A 19,215-nucleotide genomic window follows, 5' to 3' on the forward strand; every position below is an offset into this window, starting at 1 on the left:
GGGTGTACTTAGCTTTCCACATGCTGATTCTACATTTTGGCTTAGTCTTGTCAAATAAATAATGACTAGACAATTTTCCATTTTGTCCTGACATGTTCAACCATAGAACTGAAAGAGGCTGTATACCAGGGATTGTAAACACACACATTGAGTTAGGGAGGTTAAAATAAAACTGATTGTTTTTGTCCTGTGCTTTTAAAGGTCTTATTATAATCAATGAAACTGGATTAAATTTTTTCTTTCAATTTTAACATTCAAGCCATTCAGTGGCTCTGCTTTTGAGAAGTACGTAGGTAGCTAAAGTTTATTGTTATCATAAAGATTAGGATGTGGGAGCTTTTCTGTTGCTAAAGAAAGTGTTTGTACTGCAAAAGAGCATCAGAACAGCAAGAAGAGAGTTAAATGTAGTAAAAACGATGACGGTAAATCACGTGTCTAAAATGCTTCTTTCACCATCTGCGCTGTAGGTGGAGCAGCTGTTTCGGCTGGGGCTGCGTTCAAGAGCCGAGTGCGAGGAGCTGCTGCAGCATCACCAGTGGGACCTGGAACGTGCCAGCACGGTCATGCTGGACACATACGGACCACATCGCAACAGGTAATCAAAAGTAAATGGACAGAAAAGAGCAGATTTCCACTTTGTTTTTTGTAGTACTGAGCTCTGAGTTACTACTGTCTGTAGCGGCTGATGTCTCTCCCAGGCTGAAACCTGCTTTAAACTGGACTTGTTTTAATGTGCTGCTAAGTTTCTCAGCATGACATGACAGCACGAGCACAAATGTGCTAACGATCCATCTGCTTCCTCCATCCTCCTGTTAGACTGCTGCTCCGGTCGCTTTTAAGGAAAATTTTATACACTTGTTAATCTGTGGCTGTCAAATTTCTGACTTCTGGCTCGTTGACACAGTGAGAAAAATAACTTGAGCTAAAATAATCTCTCAAGTAATTTTCTTATTTTAGCTTTTCAGTTGGTCACATTGGAAAGAGTGCCTGTAATAAAATGAAACCTTGAATTTTCATTTTATTTTTATCGAACTATCCTGATTTTGCTTCCGTCATGCATTTGTTTGTTGTCTACAGTAAGCGTCATTATGTCAGCTCAGACGCAGTTGACACACAGCGATCATTGTCTCATCAAAGTAATAAACTTTTGTCACCAACTGCAGAGTTCGTACGGGTGCTTGAAATCCTTGAAAATGCTTGAATTTTATTATTGTCTTGTCAAGGTTTGAAAAGTGCTTGAATTTCAGGTGTGGTGCTTAAACGTGCTTGAAACTAAATTTCATTCCCCACAAATAACTATCTGAACAGTCGGGGATGAGTGCACTAACTTGACGTTGCTGTTTTAATGAGTGTTTGATGGAAAACGATACTGGCGGAATTTGCACTCTTGAGTCACATGACAGGTAAGTCCTAGTAATTAATTTTCGAGTATGTGTACATAACACGCGCTAATTTTTAAAACTATTATTATTATTTTGTCCACAGATTCATGGTGACATAACTGCTCTTTTAACTGTTTGGTGTCTTCGCTTTGTTTGGTGGTTGTAGAAATGGTTTACACGAGCTTTTAGCTGAGATTCAGAGGTTTCTGTGGAGCCTACTCATGTCGGCACTTATATTTCTGACCTTGTGTTATAACTGATTAAACGTGATCTCCTCCCTTTTGCCCCCATTTTTGGTGGTGTGGGTACAAATGATCAGCCATGACATTCTCATAATAAATCAGATAAGATACTGCAAATAATTTTTTCTGCATTTCTGCGATTGAAATGAATTGAAAATGTGTATGCAATGACACCATTTTAAAGATTTGGCCTAAATAAATAGGTGTAAATGTTACTGCAGATGTTACTCAAACATAGAAAAATTGGATTTTTTATTTCCCTCACCTAATTTTCAAAAGTATTTTATAGCATATAACACCTTTGAAAATATGCTTTGGTTTACATTTAACTCCAGAAAATCATATATCAAAATATGGATATTACCTGTGACACTACTCATGTCAGCACTTATATTTCTGACCTCGTGTTATAACCGATTAAACTTGATCTCCTCCGTTTTGCCCCCATTTTTCTGGGTGTGGGTGCCTAACTAGTAAAAAAAAACAAACATCTGTCTCCTATTTTTGTGTCACATAGGAAAGAAGCATCAATATCTGATGAGAAGACTTATTAATTTGGCCTTGCTGTGTATTATTGTGGTGGTTGGTGCAGTTTTCTAGTTTTGTGGGGTTTGTTTTCATTTTTACATGGTCTTACTGAGGTGATGCAAAGTGGAACATGCATTCTTTTTTTGTTTTTTGGTAATGTGCTGGAAAAGCTTGACAATGGACCTTGAAAGTGCTTAAAAGGTGCTTGAATTTGACCATGAATAATGCATATGAACCCTGTAACTGGTATGTAACTGTTTAAGTATGTGGAACCGCTGGGCTGGGCTACTCCTGCTTATGCTGTTGTTTTGGGGGCAACATTTTAGTAAATGAATCACCCAGTCAAGTTGTCATGCACATCGCTAGTTAGTAGATCCAATAAAAGAGGTAGATAGAAAATTAAAGTAAAGTAAAAAAAATACATATTTACCTTTGTTTGTGAAGGCCTGTTTTGCATTTTCAGTGCATATATGGAAGCTTTTTGGAGCCAGAGGTAAATTATCCGCTAAGACTTGCGGGCTTGATTTGTAAAATACAGACACAGACTCCTGCTATTGAGTTTGCGGTCAAATAAAATATCCGGATTTCTGTTTGTACAGTTGACTACACTGCAAAAAATAACAAAAAAATAACAGCACAAATGTGGTCAAGAGGAGGTCGGCGAGTCATATTCTGCTGTGGTGACAGCTAACGGAAAACCAGCAGCCTCGTAAAAATCCATCTGTCATTCACGCATCCTCAATAAAAATGTGAGCAGTTGAGCTTAGTTAGAAATATAAGTAACTGTGAACAGCCCTGAGAGATGCTTGAACACTCAGCGTTCAGCAATTGTTTGCTGTTTTACAGAATCCTAAACAAAGAAGCTGATATTGTACATTGTTTTTCTGCTTCTTAGGAAGTGAGAGCAGGAGGACAAATTGAGCGGCAGTCACCTTCTGACAAGCTCCCGAGCTCATCTGGATCAGCGCGCTGACACCGAGTCGGCAGGATGACTCATTGCTCCAAAGACCAGAGACGCTTTTTAATGACCATACAGCAGCATATGTGAATACCTGCTACTACCTGCGTCACTCACATGCATGCTCACTATAACCCAAAGGAGCAGCTGTTACATGATTCACAATATTTACTTGAACAGTTGTTATTTATCTTTTTTTTGTTGTTATTTTTTTTATCATTGCATTAATCCAGAGTTTGTTTCAGCTGGTACCTGTTGCAGACTTTTTCTGGTTGTGAGGTTGTTGTAGAGGCCCGTGTGTGTGCGTGCGTGTGTGTGTGTGTGCATAAGCTTACTGTAATGTCAAATGGCTGTTTGCTGTCAAAAAGAATCAGGGAGGTATGAGCTGGCGTATAGTTGCACTTTTAGGAAAAATATACAGATAATGTTGTATAAAACATTTTACCGAGCATGTCAACAAAGATGCTCACTGCTGGTCAGAAGAACAATCTATCAGTGAAGTGAAAATGTTGATATGACTGAAAGCATATCAGATATTATTATTATTACTGTATTTTTGTGTCTTAAAGGTTCCACGTGGAGTTTTCATGTAAAAAGGCATTCAAAAGTCTTTCAAAACCTGCATTCTTCACATCCCAGCAAGCTGTCGTCTTTCCTGCCATTGCTGGCAAATTGCAATGTGAATTGTAAAGAAACTGCTTCATAGTGCTTTGAGAGTTCAAGAACTCCACAGGTTGCCTTTAAGCAAAACATTTCTGGCTTTATAACAGCAGGAATTCTGAGAGTGATGTCTTTAGTTTTTATTATAAGAATATTCCTACCTTTTCCTCGTGGATACAGGGTATTAGTCAAATCTCTGCAAACTAGATATCTACTGCTACTTTAAACTCATGGTTAGTATTTCTTACTGTGATTCTGCTGTATGATAATCATCATGCTGAAGAACTTACCTGTCACGCACTTGATTTAGTGGGCTACTGCTACGTGCTGTCGATGCCAAATTTCATAATGCATGTGTGCAGATATTAATAATTTTAACAGCTACATGGAAAAGTTTCTTTTTTACAAAAAAAACAACAAAACTGGAAAGTTAAACTTCAGACAGGTGGTAGCAGCTTGGTGAATATGTTTTTAGCAGTCGTAACTCAGTATGTGTGAAGCATTCGGTTAAGCTCAATTATGAAATCTGTTTAATGTGACACTGACTATAATGTACTGTTTAATCTGAGTCGCTTACAAATGTAAAATGCAAATATGGCCTTCGTTGTTTTATAATAAACTGTAATCTCATTTCTGAAAGCTTTCCTGTGGTTATTTCATTAGTTGGATACAGCGGGAAAACTGGAAGACACAAAGCGCAGATGGAACTCTACATATGTAGTTGGCAAAGACATTAAGGATATGGAAGTCTGATTTTAATGGGATAAACTAATCTTTTGATTAAATAATGTCAAATTAACTGAAAAAAATCCCCCCAAAACTATTTTGTTTACACCAGAGCAAGTGGCCCCTTAAGCACGATGTGACACTGGAATCAGGCTAAGAGAAGATGTAAGGGAATGGGAGCGTGGATCCTGAGGCTGCGTTCTCGGAGTGGTAAAAGTGAGTGGGCAGGTATAAAGGTATCTGATGTGTGGCCTCGACACAGGAAAGCCAAAATTAATCCCTGAGGTTGTTTTCTCAGGGAAACACAAAGACCTAGAGGTTTCTCTAGGGAGCCTGATACCACTGACACAGCAGTGTCAGTGGTATCACTCAGTAGTAGTGAGTGGATGAGCCAGCATTTAATGGGCTTGAGACAACTAGTTTAAGCTGAGACATGTGGAATGAATTATGAACACAGTTTGTAGGTGACTTGAAATGGACTGCAGAAGGCCACACTGCCAACTTCAAAACATCCAATGAACCTGGGTGATAATATTTTTGGACTTGGTCTTTGATGGAATATCCTTTTATGCTGTAGGAAGTCAGAACAGTCTGTCAAGTCAAAGGAGTTTGCAAAGAAAAGCGTCTGGACTTCTTTAAGTTGCTTGAAGACGTTTCACCTCTCATCCGAGAAGCTTTTTCAGTTCTAAGGTCAAATGGCCGAGAGTCCCAGATTTAAACCCAGTGGGAGTAACCCCCCAAAGAGGGACAAAAGGACCCCCTGATGATCCTCTAATCACCTGAGCCAAGGTGTGAAAGCGGGTGTGGGTCCCAATCAGCCAGGGTTTCGGGTGAGCTCATTGTGAAATCTGGCCCCACCTTGTCATGCAAATTCCTGAGGTCAGATGGCCCAGGATGTGAGTGGGTGTTAAGGCATCTGGGGAGGGAACTCAAAACTGGATTATAGATGGCAGACAGTTGGTGTCGTAAACCACCACCTCTGTTCAAAGATGGTCGCTCACAGTGGACATAGATGGCCTCTTTCACTCCTCTTTCAAACCATCTGTCCTCTCTGTCCAAAATGTGAACATTGGCATCCTTTCTTTTGGACTGGGACTCTCGGCCATTTGACCTTAGAACTGAAGAAGCTTCTCGGATGAGAGGTGAAACGTCTTCAAGCAACTTAAAGAAGTCCAGACGCTTTTCTTTGCAAGCTCCTTTGACTACGATGACCTGGATAATTGAGAACCTTCACAGACAAACAGTCTGTCAAGCATTTATTTGGTTGACTCTCATGAGTAAGGCTTCCCTTGCAGTTCTCCAAATCCTGCATGGAGTTGGATGGAGGGTCCACCAAATTCTCCCTCCAATGCTGGGAATCAGGAAGGCTGATAACCTAAAGAACACTCAAGTCACTGTGTTGTGTGCATATTTTCTCCATGATGAATGAAAGCTCCAGATGGGGTTGCTTTTAGTTCTTGGTTATGACCCAGTCGTGTGGCTTTTTTTTTAGGTGGAAACCTACAAGAAACTTATTCGGTTGTCAAGAATAGAGCCAAAACCCTTCCACACCTTGAAGGGCCTTAGCCCCATAAAGTGTCACTGGGTATATACACGCTGTAAAGTGATCTGGTCATTGTGAAGCCTTTTCTCACTGGCTGTCATAGGCCCAATACCCCATACTCTAGGAGGGCACCCCGAAAGAAGTGATTGAATGCTTTCTCCAAGTGCAAAAAACACATGCATGCAAACCCTCAGATATCCTCAAGAGGATAAAGAGTTGTTGCCAGGACATAAACCCCATTTTTCCTCTTCAATCCAAGGTTCGACTAGTGGACAGTCTACTCTCCAGTCACCTTTCAAAGGATTGTGAGTGTGAAGCTGGAGCACATCCTCCGAGCACGTATCTTAAAAGGTTTGCCAATCCAGAGACTCTGTCCCAGGTTAGCCCTACAACATCCAAGGACTCAGGGCAAATTTCATTCAATGAGTTTATTCAAAGAGTTTATTAGCAACCTTTGTAACCTCAGCCCTAATGATGGGCGAGTTGGCCCTCTTGTTTCCATATTCCTGTACTTCCTCTACCAAAAATATCTCAGTTCAGTTCAGGAGACCATTGAAGTATTTTTTCATTTGCCTCACTGCATTCTCAGCTATAATATATAAGAAATCTACATATGGTTTTATTAGAAAATCACCTTTGGCACCTCTATTATACATGATTATAGTACAATGAGTATCCATCTTTATCCATGTTTACGGCATATCTTCAGACTTTAGTCACCAGGAAATATGGCAATCGGAGTTCTAGAGTTCAAGTAAACCTGTCCAAGTATTCCCTCTTAGTCACAAGCTCGCTTCCTGTCTCTAATGGAAGTCTACTCTTCTTCCTCTGGGACCATCTGGGACCATCTCCTCTGTCTTCCCCTCTCTCTCACGCACACTCTCTCCTTGAATTGATTGCAGCTGCAGTGCATTGTGGTCTGATTGCCCAGTGTGATCCCTGGACAGCACCCGGATGCTCACACTGCACTTCTCAGCTACAGCAGTAAGCACTCTGTCACTTTCACCGATGATGAATGGGACACACACATACATACTGCACTCACGCACATACAAAAGAGGCGAATAGAAACTGGGCTGTGGTGATCAGGAGGGACCACATTCACAACCTGAGTCTGCCAGGGAGTCACTGGCAAATTTATAAACCCTACATCTCATATTATTTTGAGTTTCGGTTTCTATTTAGGATTCTTTACTGTTCTGTCATTGGTTTGAATTATTGGTTTATTATTTATTTTTTTCTTGCTCCTTTAGGTCCTTTAGGTCTGTTTGTTTACTAGTTATCTTTAGGTTACTTCCTGTTTTAATTTGAAAATTTATTTTCTTCCATATCCTGTGATAGTTTTATTTCTCTGGCTTCCCTTGATTGCTCTCACCTGTGTGTAATTACTCTGACCTGGCTCTTGTTCTTCCCGTTTCCCCAATCATCCCTCGGTGTATAAATACCTTGTTTTACTCATTATATTAGTAACCTCTCCTTATACACTGTGCAGCGCTGTTTTATTGATCATCCATTTGGGATTTTCTTTATTGTAAGCTTATCACCAGCTGTTAGAGTCTGTTTTTAGTTGTCTCCCTGTATATGGGTCTTGAAGTCTACAGTCCATAGCTATCAATCAAAACCATCTCCAGACAATTTTGGCACAGGTTTCACATTAATCTGACACATCAGCAAATAATCAGACTAACGGTGCAATCTTGCAACTAAGGTGGCTGCAGGCATTGGATTATTTTAGACATTATCTGTGGATATGAAAATAAATATTTTATTTCCCCACAACATCATAAAAGGCTTGTGCAAATATTGAGCATTCCAATGCTACCAGAGTCTTACTACAAAAACAACTGTTCATATCCATACTGCACAGTTTTGTGGAGGTTTCCATAAACTAGGAGCTCACCTGTGCACTATACACACTTCTTTGCTACAGGCTCATTCAAGCACAGTCATCATCTCACTTGTTTTCTGTAAGCAAAGCATCCAAAATGTTTTTCTTTTCTTGTCATAAATCGAAGATGACCTCATTATTTCCATGTCAAATCGAGTCAGAACTTTGACTGTTACATCAATTGCTGTTATTTTTTTCCCAACTGTATACTGAACCTGGAAACTTGACAGCTGTAGCAACAGTAACTAAGCAAGGCATTGATTAGCTGAACTATATATTTACTTAACCAAACAAGATGATTTATTACCTCAGCTGGAAGAACTAAAAAAAAACTAATCAAAAAACTGTATTTCAGCTTTTTGATTTGTTGTCTTTTTTTCACTCTATGACAGCACTGTACATGAACCTGTGATTTACCTTTCAGACATATGATCAACTAAAGAACATGAAGTGTAAAATCTTTGTGTCGGGCTGTGCATTGATTTCCCTTGGGGCCTTTCAGACATTTGGCTTATCAGCAGACTCTTGCAGCCAATCGACAATCAGCTGGAGGCTGTACGTGAGACTGCTGGAGATTGATTGCTCAGAACTCACCTGCCTCTGCTCTACCTGACAGAGTGATCAAACAGATGGTGGATCAATACATCAGTTAATAGTATAGATTGACTAACTGGACAATTGACCTTCCAATAACTCTCTCTGTCCTTATACAAGCCTCCCAGACTGTGGAAGCTCTTCACAAACACTCCTGACAAAGCTGGAGAGCTCAGAGATGAGACTTTTTGGCATGTTCAGTAATGCCGAGGCTACTTCACAAATAGATTTTTCTTCTCTCCATGTTCACTCGTCCCGTACATGATTGCTTCATATTTGACCTTGAGTGATACAGGAGGACTTCATCTTCCTTTCAGCTGTTACTTTAAGTCTGTCAGTGGAGATGTACTCATTTCCTCAACCACTGAAAAGCTATTTGTCAAAATTACCTTTAAACTTCAATCACACGGTTCAATCATTTTAAAAGAACACATTCAACTCAGACTATTTGACTGCATGTGGGAGGAAGAGGAGAAAAATAGAGGGGAAAGATAAAATATCACTTTTTGTGTATGACAACTCATCTTTGCTCCCGCTGCACTGACATGACAGCTCCTCCTTATTTTCTTCAACCTGCCTATCAACTAAAGATAAATTTCAGTGCTGACATGGGTGTAATTACCATGATAATGTAATTATCATGTTGGATTCTCCATATGCAAACTTTATGTACATATTTAAACATCTTTGCTCACTTGTGCCTGTGGCTATACATTGCAGCCAATAGTGGGGAGATTTCTAAGTGTAATAAGGACTACACTAGACAATTTCTGTTGCTGTATTTCATTAATATCAACATGTAATTCTGTTGTGCCTGCCACCCACTTAATTACAGTCAGTCAGCCATAGATAAATATAGCTTATCTAAAATAGTGTAATTTTAAAATGTTTCAGGCTGTCTCACAATGCATTTCCATTGTAGCTCTTTTGACTTGTACAGAAGTGACTGTTCTTGCTTTTAAGAATGTCTTTAATCTTATTTCACAATAAGGTCTCGTAAACGCTGCTTCTACATGAATATAAATTCAGACGTATTCCAAGTTTTGTTGTCCAGGGTTTTATTCTTAGATTTGGAATCTGCAGACGGCAGGGAGAGGAAAGGCAAGGTTTCTGAAATATCTGGGGGAGGAGGGTCACAGATTTTTTGAAGGGAGCATTTTGCAAGACAGAGATGTTGCCTTGCCTTATGTTCAGTTTGTTTTGGAGCATACTCTAAGCCTAAATTAGTGAAACAGTCTCAAAAGAGTGAAGCTGCCAAACTCTAGTCCTTCCAGGTTCTAAACCTCCTGCCACAGTCTTGTCGACGATGTGCCCACCAATGCTGGCAGGTTTGCAAAGCTCTACTACAACAAAGACCCTCCCTAGTGCTTCAGCTTCCAGTTCAAGCACTATTAGAGATGGATTTAATCAAACACACCTACAGAGTCTCATGAAGGTTCCAAGCAAAATCTTAGTTACTATTAGAGACCTCAGGAGACATCAGGAAAAATGCATCTGGCATCTGCCCCTTAACAGTATTAAATGCTGAAAGCAAACAGTCCTGTTTGAAACAGCAACAAAGTCCCTTAAGGACATTGGATGGGTGGCTGTGGTATCTCAAGATCATTAACTAAAAGAATGCAGTATTTCCCACTCTTAAAATAACATTAACATTAAACCTGCTTACAATCAGCATCAGTATACTCTCTTATTCTGATTCTCATGGCTGCCCAGTCCATCAACATGTGATGCCAAACCTTCCTGAAGTGCTGGGCATGCGACTGATCTAACCATTGGCACAACATCATGGTGAACCAATGCCAAAAGGAAACCTTGTGGCACAATTGGCAGATGCCAAAATCTGATAAAAAACAGGATCAAAGGCATTTAAGTACGAAGAGGATTTGTGATCAGTCATTCCTGGGAGCCACAACCAACTGCATGGTCTTATATTCACCAATGGGAAACATAGTATTTGCATACTGACACATTCTGCATTTCTCATTCAGAGAGGAGTTGTAGAGGGCAGAATTTCTGTCCATGTAACAGAAAAAACAGATTTAAAATGTGTGTTCTAAGAAGATTATTCATTCTTTTATCTTTGAACATGCCTGGAGGAGGATTTTTAAATATAATTGAAATTCTGCACAACCCACTATTAGCACATTGCTGCTATGACCTTTAGGATGTGAGAACTGAGAATATCTGTCAACCTGCTGGTTATCTCACCACACTAAAGTCTAATGAAATAATACCTTTATATGTTTCCAGTTGACCTCTTCTAATGCTTTGGACACATCCAAAGACAAGATGAATTCTACAATAACCAGATAAACCACACTGTTTCTACTGTAACAGCTTCCATAGATATGATGGCAAAAAGATACGTGAGTACATGTTGAGTAGTTATGCAAGTATATGAATACTACAAGAATGACGAATCCTACAAGAGTGCAATATATTATAATGCATATTTGTAAAACACCAAGCTCAGTTTTTCACTTTGTGTTAACTTTATATAAAATTAGTTATTGCTGTGTGGAGAAGGCATTACAGAGATTTAAGAGCTTGTGCTGAAAGCGTGAGACTTTTCTTCGCTTGTGTCAGTTTCTTTGCAATGTCAGACAAAGATGTGATAAAAATGTATAGATTACCAAGCTATCTAATATTAAATTTGCTCAATAATCTCAGCGATGACCTGGAACCTCCAACTAAAAACAGGTGTCATGCAACAAGAAGTCTTCCAACACTTTCAAATCTTCTTCCAAAATACTGTGGTTTGGGTGGTAGAAATTTCACAGGATGAGGATGAGGATACTGAATTTGAAATTAATGTCCAAAAAATGTCCTAAAAATATTCAGATTTGGATGGACGTCGGAAAAGTGAAGTCTTAACTAGGGCTGTTCGATATAACGATATATATCGGATGACGATAGAAAAACGTCTATCGTTTCATTTTACGCTATCGTTTGTTTCGTGGTGTCGCAAAATAAACTGTTTACGGCAATATTTTTTCATTATTTTGATGGTCACTGTAGTGGCTATATGAATTTCCTAAAGTTCTCTCTTTCTCTTATATTTAATATAACCACACTACAGACGGACAAGCGCTTGTTTTTATGCGTTGTCGTTAGCAACAACGACGGTAAAACCACCTCGTGTCCGCTTGTTTATTTTCCACATAAACCTTTCACAATAAAGCTCAAGATCCTGTTGAGACTTTTCAAAATAAACTGAATCACGTGAAAGATGCAGAATATTTACGGATGAGAAGCAAAAAAGAGCCGTCAGGTGCTAAAAAATAAACCTTAGACTCAAACGTTAGAACAGGCTTTTCCCCGCAGCACGCCGTGTAATAAATACTCACAAAGAAAACGGCGGCGGTTACAACCTATGTCTAAAAATGTATCGTTTCATGCATCAGTTAAAACACTCGACTCCAGGTACGCGACGCCCAGCTGGAAACACTTCACGCAAGTCGAGCTGCCCGACATTCACAGAATTTACAGAAAATGTTACATTTTTGTGATTTATATCGTTATCGGACGATAGATGTCTTAATATCGGGATATGAGATTTTGGTCATATCGCACAGCCCTAGTCTTAACAGCAATGTAATTTTGAATTGGTTTATAGTTTACTGTTTGTTTTTTGTTTTGATCAATATGTTTATGTCAATGAACTTTATTAAGGAAAAATGTGCTTTTAAAGTTTTATTACACTCAAATTAAGCAGTTATAATTTCAGGACCATGGACAGAGCACAAAGTTTTCACTTTGTGTAACATGATGCATGAACCCTGACATTAGGTGCTATATAGATCATAGTTTTCTATAGCAACCCTGGAGGTTGCCAGGAGCTCACCAACACGTTTCTAAGGCTGTGTGACTGAGTGCTTATCTCCACCTTTGCTGATAGGTGGTTATCTTTTAGGATCCATTTATGCTGTGGGATTAAAACTCATGACAAGGGCCTCTGAAACCTATGATTCAAGAATATCAGTGTTTTGGTGGTAGGCTCAGAGTAAACATCATCACGGATGCTGTTGATTTTATTTTTATTTTTTTTTCTAGGACATTAGGTGCTACTTTCTGCAACTTCCTTTCCATATTTGATTTGACAGATTTTATTGATCTATCTTTGACATAGATACACTTTTCTGATGCAACTCCAAAAGAATGTGTGCCTAGGATGATGGGGCCAACAAAGGGTTCTCTGTGGTCTTGTTCATTCAGTTTAAAGTACACAAAGCATAACTGAAGTAAAAATAAACACAGGAGGTTTGTTTAAAGGAAACTTTTGGTCCCTAACCTCAATTTACACCTTGCTACATATTTTTGTTTGCATCTGCCACCTTAAGACAGCATACGTTATTTCGGTTGGTTGAACTGGAACTTGAAAGGAACTTGTACTGCTTCTAATTAGTATTTATATAAAGTGTAACTCAACATTAGAGACATTTTAAGTGTTCATATGTTCTCATTTGAAGGGCTGCCATCTTTTATTTGTTCTTGGGTCCAATCCAGTGAATCACATGAACTGGAGCTTCAAGGAGGCACAAACTGATGCCATGTCTCATTAGACTGAAATCAGAAGCGTGGTGACGCAGATTTGGATCTAAACCCATGTCATCCTCTCATTGTCTTTGGGTTGGTTGTTGTTGTTTTTGAACTTTTGAACTTAGAGGGCAGACAACTTGGAGACAAAAGTGCTGCCAGTGTTGTTTGTGCTCCTGCCAAACACAATCTGGCAACCATGCCTGACTGAGGCTCTAATGAGTGTACTTGAGAGGGTCAGAATCTTAGAAAAAATAAACGAGCCAGAGAGAAACCGCGCACATGCTCTGTTAGGAACAGAATAAGTGGAGATATTTTTTTGTTCCCGGATACTCCACAGAACACAAGCAACATGAAAAATTCTCAAATAATGCTAAAAATACTTAATAGATGCTTTTGAATGCCACAACAGATATATGCAAAGAAGCACATAACCTGTGGGCAAACAAGCTGGCAAAAATTTAACCAGTCTTTTCAGCCACACTAATATCTTGTTATGAAACATTTTCATTATGGGAGGCCTGGAAGAGCTTTTGGTGACTTTCTAGAGCTCACAGACTTCCTTTCGGACCTGCCACTTTTAGAAACAAAGCAGAAGAAGACATTTGATCAAGCTTCCATTTTCCTACAGTTATCTTCCCAAAATATGTGACAATATAAATCATATCAAATCTGCATTTGCAAGAATGTAGTATGTCCATGCTTATTTTTGCTAAAGTCTGTGGAAAACACAAACAAAACTAAGGCTCTTTGATCAAATTTGTATGTAGAATATCGTGCAAAAGTTCATTTATTTCCGTAATTCAACTTAAAAGGTGAAATAGACTCATGACATGCAAAGCGAGATATTTCAAGCCTTTCTCCAAAAATTGACTCTGTTCATCTGGACGCAGCGTTATCAGTGGGAGAAACGTTTCGTCACTCATCCAAGTGAAGAAGTCACTTGGATGAGTGGCTTATGGAAGATCAGGATGCTTCAATAGCGGCCTTCAGTGGGGCCAGCTGCCAAGTCCTGCTGGAAAATGAAGGCAGCATCTCTATAAAGCTCGTCTGTGGAAGGAAGCATGAAGTGCTCCAAAATGTCCTGGTAGGCGGCTGCATTGACTCTGGACTTAATAAAGCACAGTGGATCAACACTAGCAGAGGACAGGGCTCTTTTCCTGACAATCCTCTCCAGTCTGCGGTCGTCCTGCTGCTTGTGCACCCTTTTCTTCCACACTTTCCCCTTCCACATAACTTTCTATTAATGTGCTTTGATACAGCACTTTGGGAACATCCAACTTCTTTTGCAATTACCTTTTGGGGCTTTCCCTCCTTATGGAGGTTGTCAATGATGGTTTTCTGCACAACTGTCAGGTCAGCAGTGTTTCCCATGATTGTGATTCCTACTGAACCAGACTGAGAGACCAAGGCTCAGGAACTCTTTGCAGGTGTTTTGGATTAAATAGCTGATTAGGGTGTGACACTTTGAGCGCACAATATTGAACCTTTTTTACAACATTCTACTTTTCTGAGCTTTTGAATTTGGGGTTTTTCATAAGTTGTAAGCCATAATCATCCAAATGATAACAAATAAAGGCTTGAAATATCTCGCTTTGCATGTACTGAGTCTATATCATATATTAATTCACCTTTTAAGTTGAATTACTGAAATAAATGAACTTTTGCACAATATTCTAATTTTTTGAGTTTCACCTGTAATGTAATCCAAGCACATGTGTTATTTTATACCTCCTGTTAACTCTGCAGGTTGAGTATCTGAATATCTGGGTGTTTTGATATGAGATTATGATTATGCCAGACAAATGCCAACAAGCTTAGAACCTGCAGGGAGAATGCACACTGAAAGGTTTCAAAGAGGCACAAAACAATTCTATAACTGTTCTTTCATCAATGTTTGCTTAAACTAGCTTTCAGTACACTAATTTAATACCCAAATGAAGTCACAATAACAATATTATTGTGATAAATTATAGAAACTGAGTTAACAATAATAACAACAAAATGCACGGTAAACAAGGTTAAACTGAGTTTGACTGATAGTCTCCTTTTGGCAACTGAATTACCCCAAATAACTGTGCAGAAAGGTCCAGAGACTCCATTTCATAAATATACAAAAAAGAACAGTTACCAATGCACTGCAACACAACTTTTTTCCACATTTTCAAACCAAATAAAAATATCTGTAGAAGCATATTTGGTTTTCTTTTAATTAAAACAAAGAATGCTGTTAACCTCTCTTGTTAGTGTTGATTGAGCTGTTGTAAGATCAAAATAACCACTTGGGAGAAGTCTCTATAACTGCATCACTAGATAAAGCAAAAGCTTAGATAACAATACATCAGTAAAAACTGATTTTCCCTGAGAATTATCATATGAAATATGATGTAACAGAAATGTAGCACAGCAATGCTGCATCTGTTTTAATCACAGCCATTTAAGGTCGTATCTTAATTCAGTTTGATTACCTGAAATTGTCTATAAGACGGCATCAAGTTGGATTACAGGAACAGATACCGTCTTTGCACGTACCAAACACTATCGGGGTGGAAAGAGTTACAGACACGTGAACGGATCAATGAACTAATTAGACTCAAATTGCAGAGTTTTATTCAGAGACCTGCAGAATCAGTGGGATTGCACACCGAAGCTCCTCATTAGTTCCTCTGCTGCCGAAAACATGTTGTTTATGTTCATTGAATGACTTTATACTAGTAAAATGAAGAACACTAACATTTAACAAAAGGTAAGCTAATGCCAGCATCATGATCTGGTGACATAGATCTCAATGTATTTTTTGTTTTTTGTTTTTTTAGAAAAATTAATGTATTGATGCAAATTCAAACAGCAGAGATGAATTAACATTTGAGTTTCACCTTCCATGGTTGGAAGAAAACAGCAGCTGTGGTCATGCTAATGCTTGTACTAAAGCTAAATGATCAGGATGAAATATAGATCATATAAAGAAGAACAAAGATCCCGGGTCTTAAAAATAAAGTCAGTGTTATCCGGTCTTTAAGCGATGACGTAATGAACCCTGCTTCCGGGCCCAAACTACTCTGCGTTTAATAAGGCTGTTGTGTATTTAACATGTTTTAATGCTTTGTATCTTGTTCTATTTAATCTCAACAAGCCCCTAAAACAGTCAATGATCACTGTTGGCCTCTCTCGGTTTTTATTACCGCTAATCATTTTAAAACTCAGTTTTTAAACCCTTGCGATGTAACTACAAGCCAGCCCATGCATAAGTATATTAATGACTAACCTCGTATTGTGGATGGATTATCTCAGTTGTTCTCCCGACTGAAGTTTGGTCTGTTTACAGCATTCTGCCATGCGATTGCATTTTTCCTTAACCTTCAGGAACCCTCACGTTAACTTTTACCGAGTGGAAAAAGGTTAGCGTTCATCCTCCAGCTTCACTGTTTATATTATGCTAACATAGCTGTGTCGCTAGCAATCACGTACCACATCATTATAAACCAGCTAGCCGAACTTCAGTAACCCTACAAATGTCACTGCTGTTTAGTTTCTTGTCTTCAGTTATGTCAGAAGTGATAGCAGAGCTGTAAGTCTTAATTTGTTTCGGAAATTCCTCAGTCAGAACATGGTATATTATATTTAGATGGAAACTAGCGAGCTAACTCCCTGCTAACTTCTAACTCCGTTAAATTTCATAAATTTGGTTTTCATGGATGCCTGCATGTTAAACTATATTGTTACACCTGGTAGAGCAGCAGTGCTCTTCATTTTATTACAGATGAAAGGATTTAGACAGTTTTTAACTCTCAGTGATGCCGCAGTGATCGTGTGACTTAAGGACCTGCAGCGGAGTTTGGGCCCAGGCACGGCCAGTGTTGCCAACTCCTCAGTAAGGAAAATCGCTATTGGCTGTCCGAAAGTTGCTAGAAGTCGCTAAACGACGTCATTGCCTAATTTGCATAATTGGTCATGCTAATGTAATTGTAACCTATGTTGTTGAAGAGAGAAATAACAACGTGGAACGAGACATAAAGTGAGTAAAGCACATCCTAAATGCATTTAGAATTTATTTAGAACTACAAATTAAATTTCTTTTAGCAATTATTGTTTTTTTTAATGTCACAATTCCAACCCTGCTCCTTTATCCAGGCTTGGACCAGCAAAAGTGACCCGAAATAGGCACTCTGGTGGAGTTACTTTGTGTGTGTGTGTGTGTGTGTTTATAAGTAGTTTTAAACCTTGTGATCCACAAAACAGCATAACAGTAAAAAAAGAATTGACTGTGTTACAGTTAGTGCGGGAGCGGCGGCTTTGCTCGTGCGCAATTCATTTGCAGTTTGGACGCATAGGTGTGAACTAGAGCTGGGCGATAGAACGATAACGATATGTATTGCGAAATAACTTTTTCTCGATAGAAAAATGAAACTATTGCGGTAGACCTCATCTCTCTCTCTTCCTGTCTTAAAAAAAAAGAAAGAACAGCCAATCCAAACTAAGTAGCGCAGAGCCGAACCAATCACAGCTGCAGAGTCACGTCACGTGACTTGTTAAGTACAGCACAAGTGCCAAGCCGCACATGTGTATTTGTTTGGGAAGCAGCCAGCCGCCGTGCCGGCCGGGTAATGGAGAAAATGAGTGTGCTGACTAGAGAAAAATCAACCGAGAGTTTGGGTGACCAGTTACCGAAGAGAACACAGATGACGGTTCCAATTCCGGAGAGATTGTCGAAAGGAAGGGCCAGAGAAGTTCCGTAGACTGAAAGCGCTAATTCGTCATCGAAAACAACCAGGAGAATCCCTGCGAAGCAGAAACAGTCAATTGAGTCGGCTTTCTCCAGCGTCTTACCATATGACAAAAAAGCTAAGAGACATAGCGACATAACGAATGCCATAGCCTACCGTCTTGCTAAAGACATGCTACCAATAAACAGGGTCGAAAATGAAGGATTCAAGCAGCTAATTGAGGTAATAGCTAAGTTATACAACAAGGAGAGATTGAGAATTTCCTTTTAGTTCTCAGTTTATTTGATATTGACAAAAGTTAGTCAATTTTGTCTGTTCTTCTGTAAAACAAACTAAGATTTATTTTTAGAATTAATATTTTGTTTCTAAGTGGAATTGACAATTTAGTAGTCTGTTTTGTTTGTTCTATTTTGAAACTTAAACGCTTTAGCGGCTGCCTTTTGTGTAGTTTGCAATATTTGCCTATATTTATCTGAAACTGAAGTCTCATGTTCTTTAAGTACATCTGCCCTGTTGAAGTTATTATGGGAAATAAATAATTAAATCAAAACAAGCTGCTGATTATTTCACATTTTACTTGTGAGCAACGGCACATTTAAATCTTGCAAATATAGTTATTTGGCTTATATCGTGATATATATCGTTATCGCCTGAAATGAAAAAAACATATCGTGATATGAAAAAATCTTATATCGCCCAGCTCTAGTGTGAACATCTCCTGCCCTGATAGCAGCTGGGGGAGGACTATCCTCCGCCTGTGAGCGCTTTGGCACGAGCGAGGTGCCCACGGCAGCACCCGCTGCTTGTTGAGAGTAAGAGCAACACGCGCTTTCACGTCAAAAAGTCGTCATAAATAAGTCTCCAATAACACCAGAAAAAGTCGCCAGATTTGTCGCTAGTCGCTTTTTAGAAAAAAAGTCGCTAAGGGGGTCTGAAAAATCGCTAAATATAGCGACAAAGTCGCTAAGTTGGCAACACTGGGCACGGCTAATGATGTCAGACTTAAAGACCGCATAGTGCCTTAAAACTGAATTATTTTTAATGGCCAGCAGGGGGCGAGACCTGTGGTTTCAAAAAGACATGATTATATACCTGTGACCTCAGTAAACAGAATCAGTGAGGAGGATTATTGAGGACACACAGTCAGATCTACTCCATTCATCACATCCAATTTTAAAACACGCTCAACTTGAGGCTCATGACTGCGTGCCCCTTGCACCATGAACTTGTTACCTTGCTGCCTTTGAAATGGTTGCTTCAAAGTCACAGACCAGGTCTGCGACCACTCGCAGTCAAGTGCTGTCTACTAAACAACTCTGGTCCAACAAGAAAAGGGAAAAACATCAACAAGTTGGAGTTAATCTCCTATTAGTTTATGAATGGCAGTTTGGCAATTGCGTGGGACCTGTTTGTGATAATATGGTGATAAACTGT

General features: G+C 39.2%; 1 protein-coding gene and 1 long non-coding RNA gene across 7 annotated transcripts in view; one reads left to right on the forward strand and one right to left on the reverse strand.

The window, feature by feature from the left end:
* tnk2a (tyrosine kinase, non-receptor, 2a) overlaps positions 1–4,409 on the forward strand; it is a 28,077-nt gene extending 23,668 nt beyond the window's left edge. For all 3 annotated transcript variants that reach the window (XM_005449073.4, XM_019363013.2, XM_019363012.2), the window contains 2 exons: positions 468–595; positions 3,048–4,409. In XM_005449073.4, coding sequence (XP_005449130.1) covers positions 468–595; positions 3,048–3,054 — 135 coding nt within the window. In that variant the 3' untranslated portion in view covers positions 3,055–4,409. The remainder of the gene's footprint in view (positions 1–467; positions 596–3,047) is intronic.
* LOC102078109 (uncharacterized) overlaps positions 1–19,215 on the reverse strand; it is a 32,683-nt gene that overhangs the window by 1,244 nt on the left and 12,224 nt on the right. The window lies entirely within an intron of this gene.

The sequence above is a fragment of the Oreochromis niloticus genome, linkage group LG9, assembly GCF_001858045.2.
Source record: "Oreochromis niloticus isolate F11D_XX linkage group LG9, O_niloticus_UMD_NMBU, whole genome shotgun sequence".
In the NCBI taxonomy this organism is placed as follows: Eukaryota; Metazoa; Chordata; class Actinopteri; order Cichliformes; family Cichlidae; genus Oreochromis; species Oreochromis niloticus.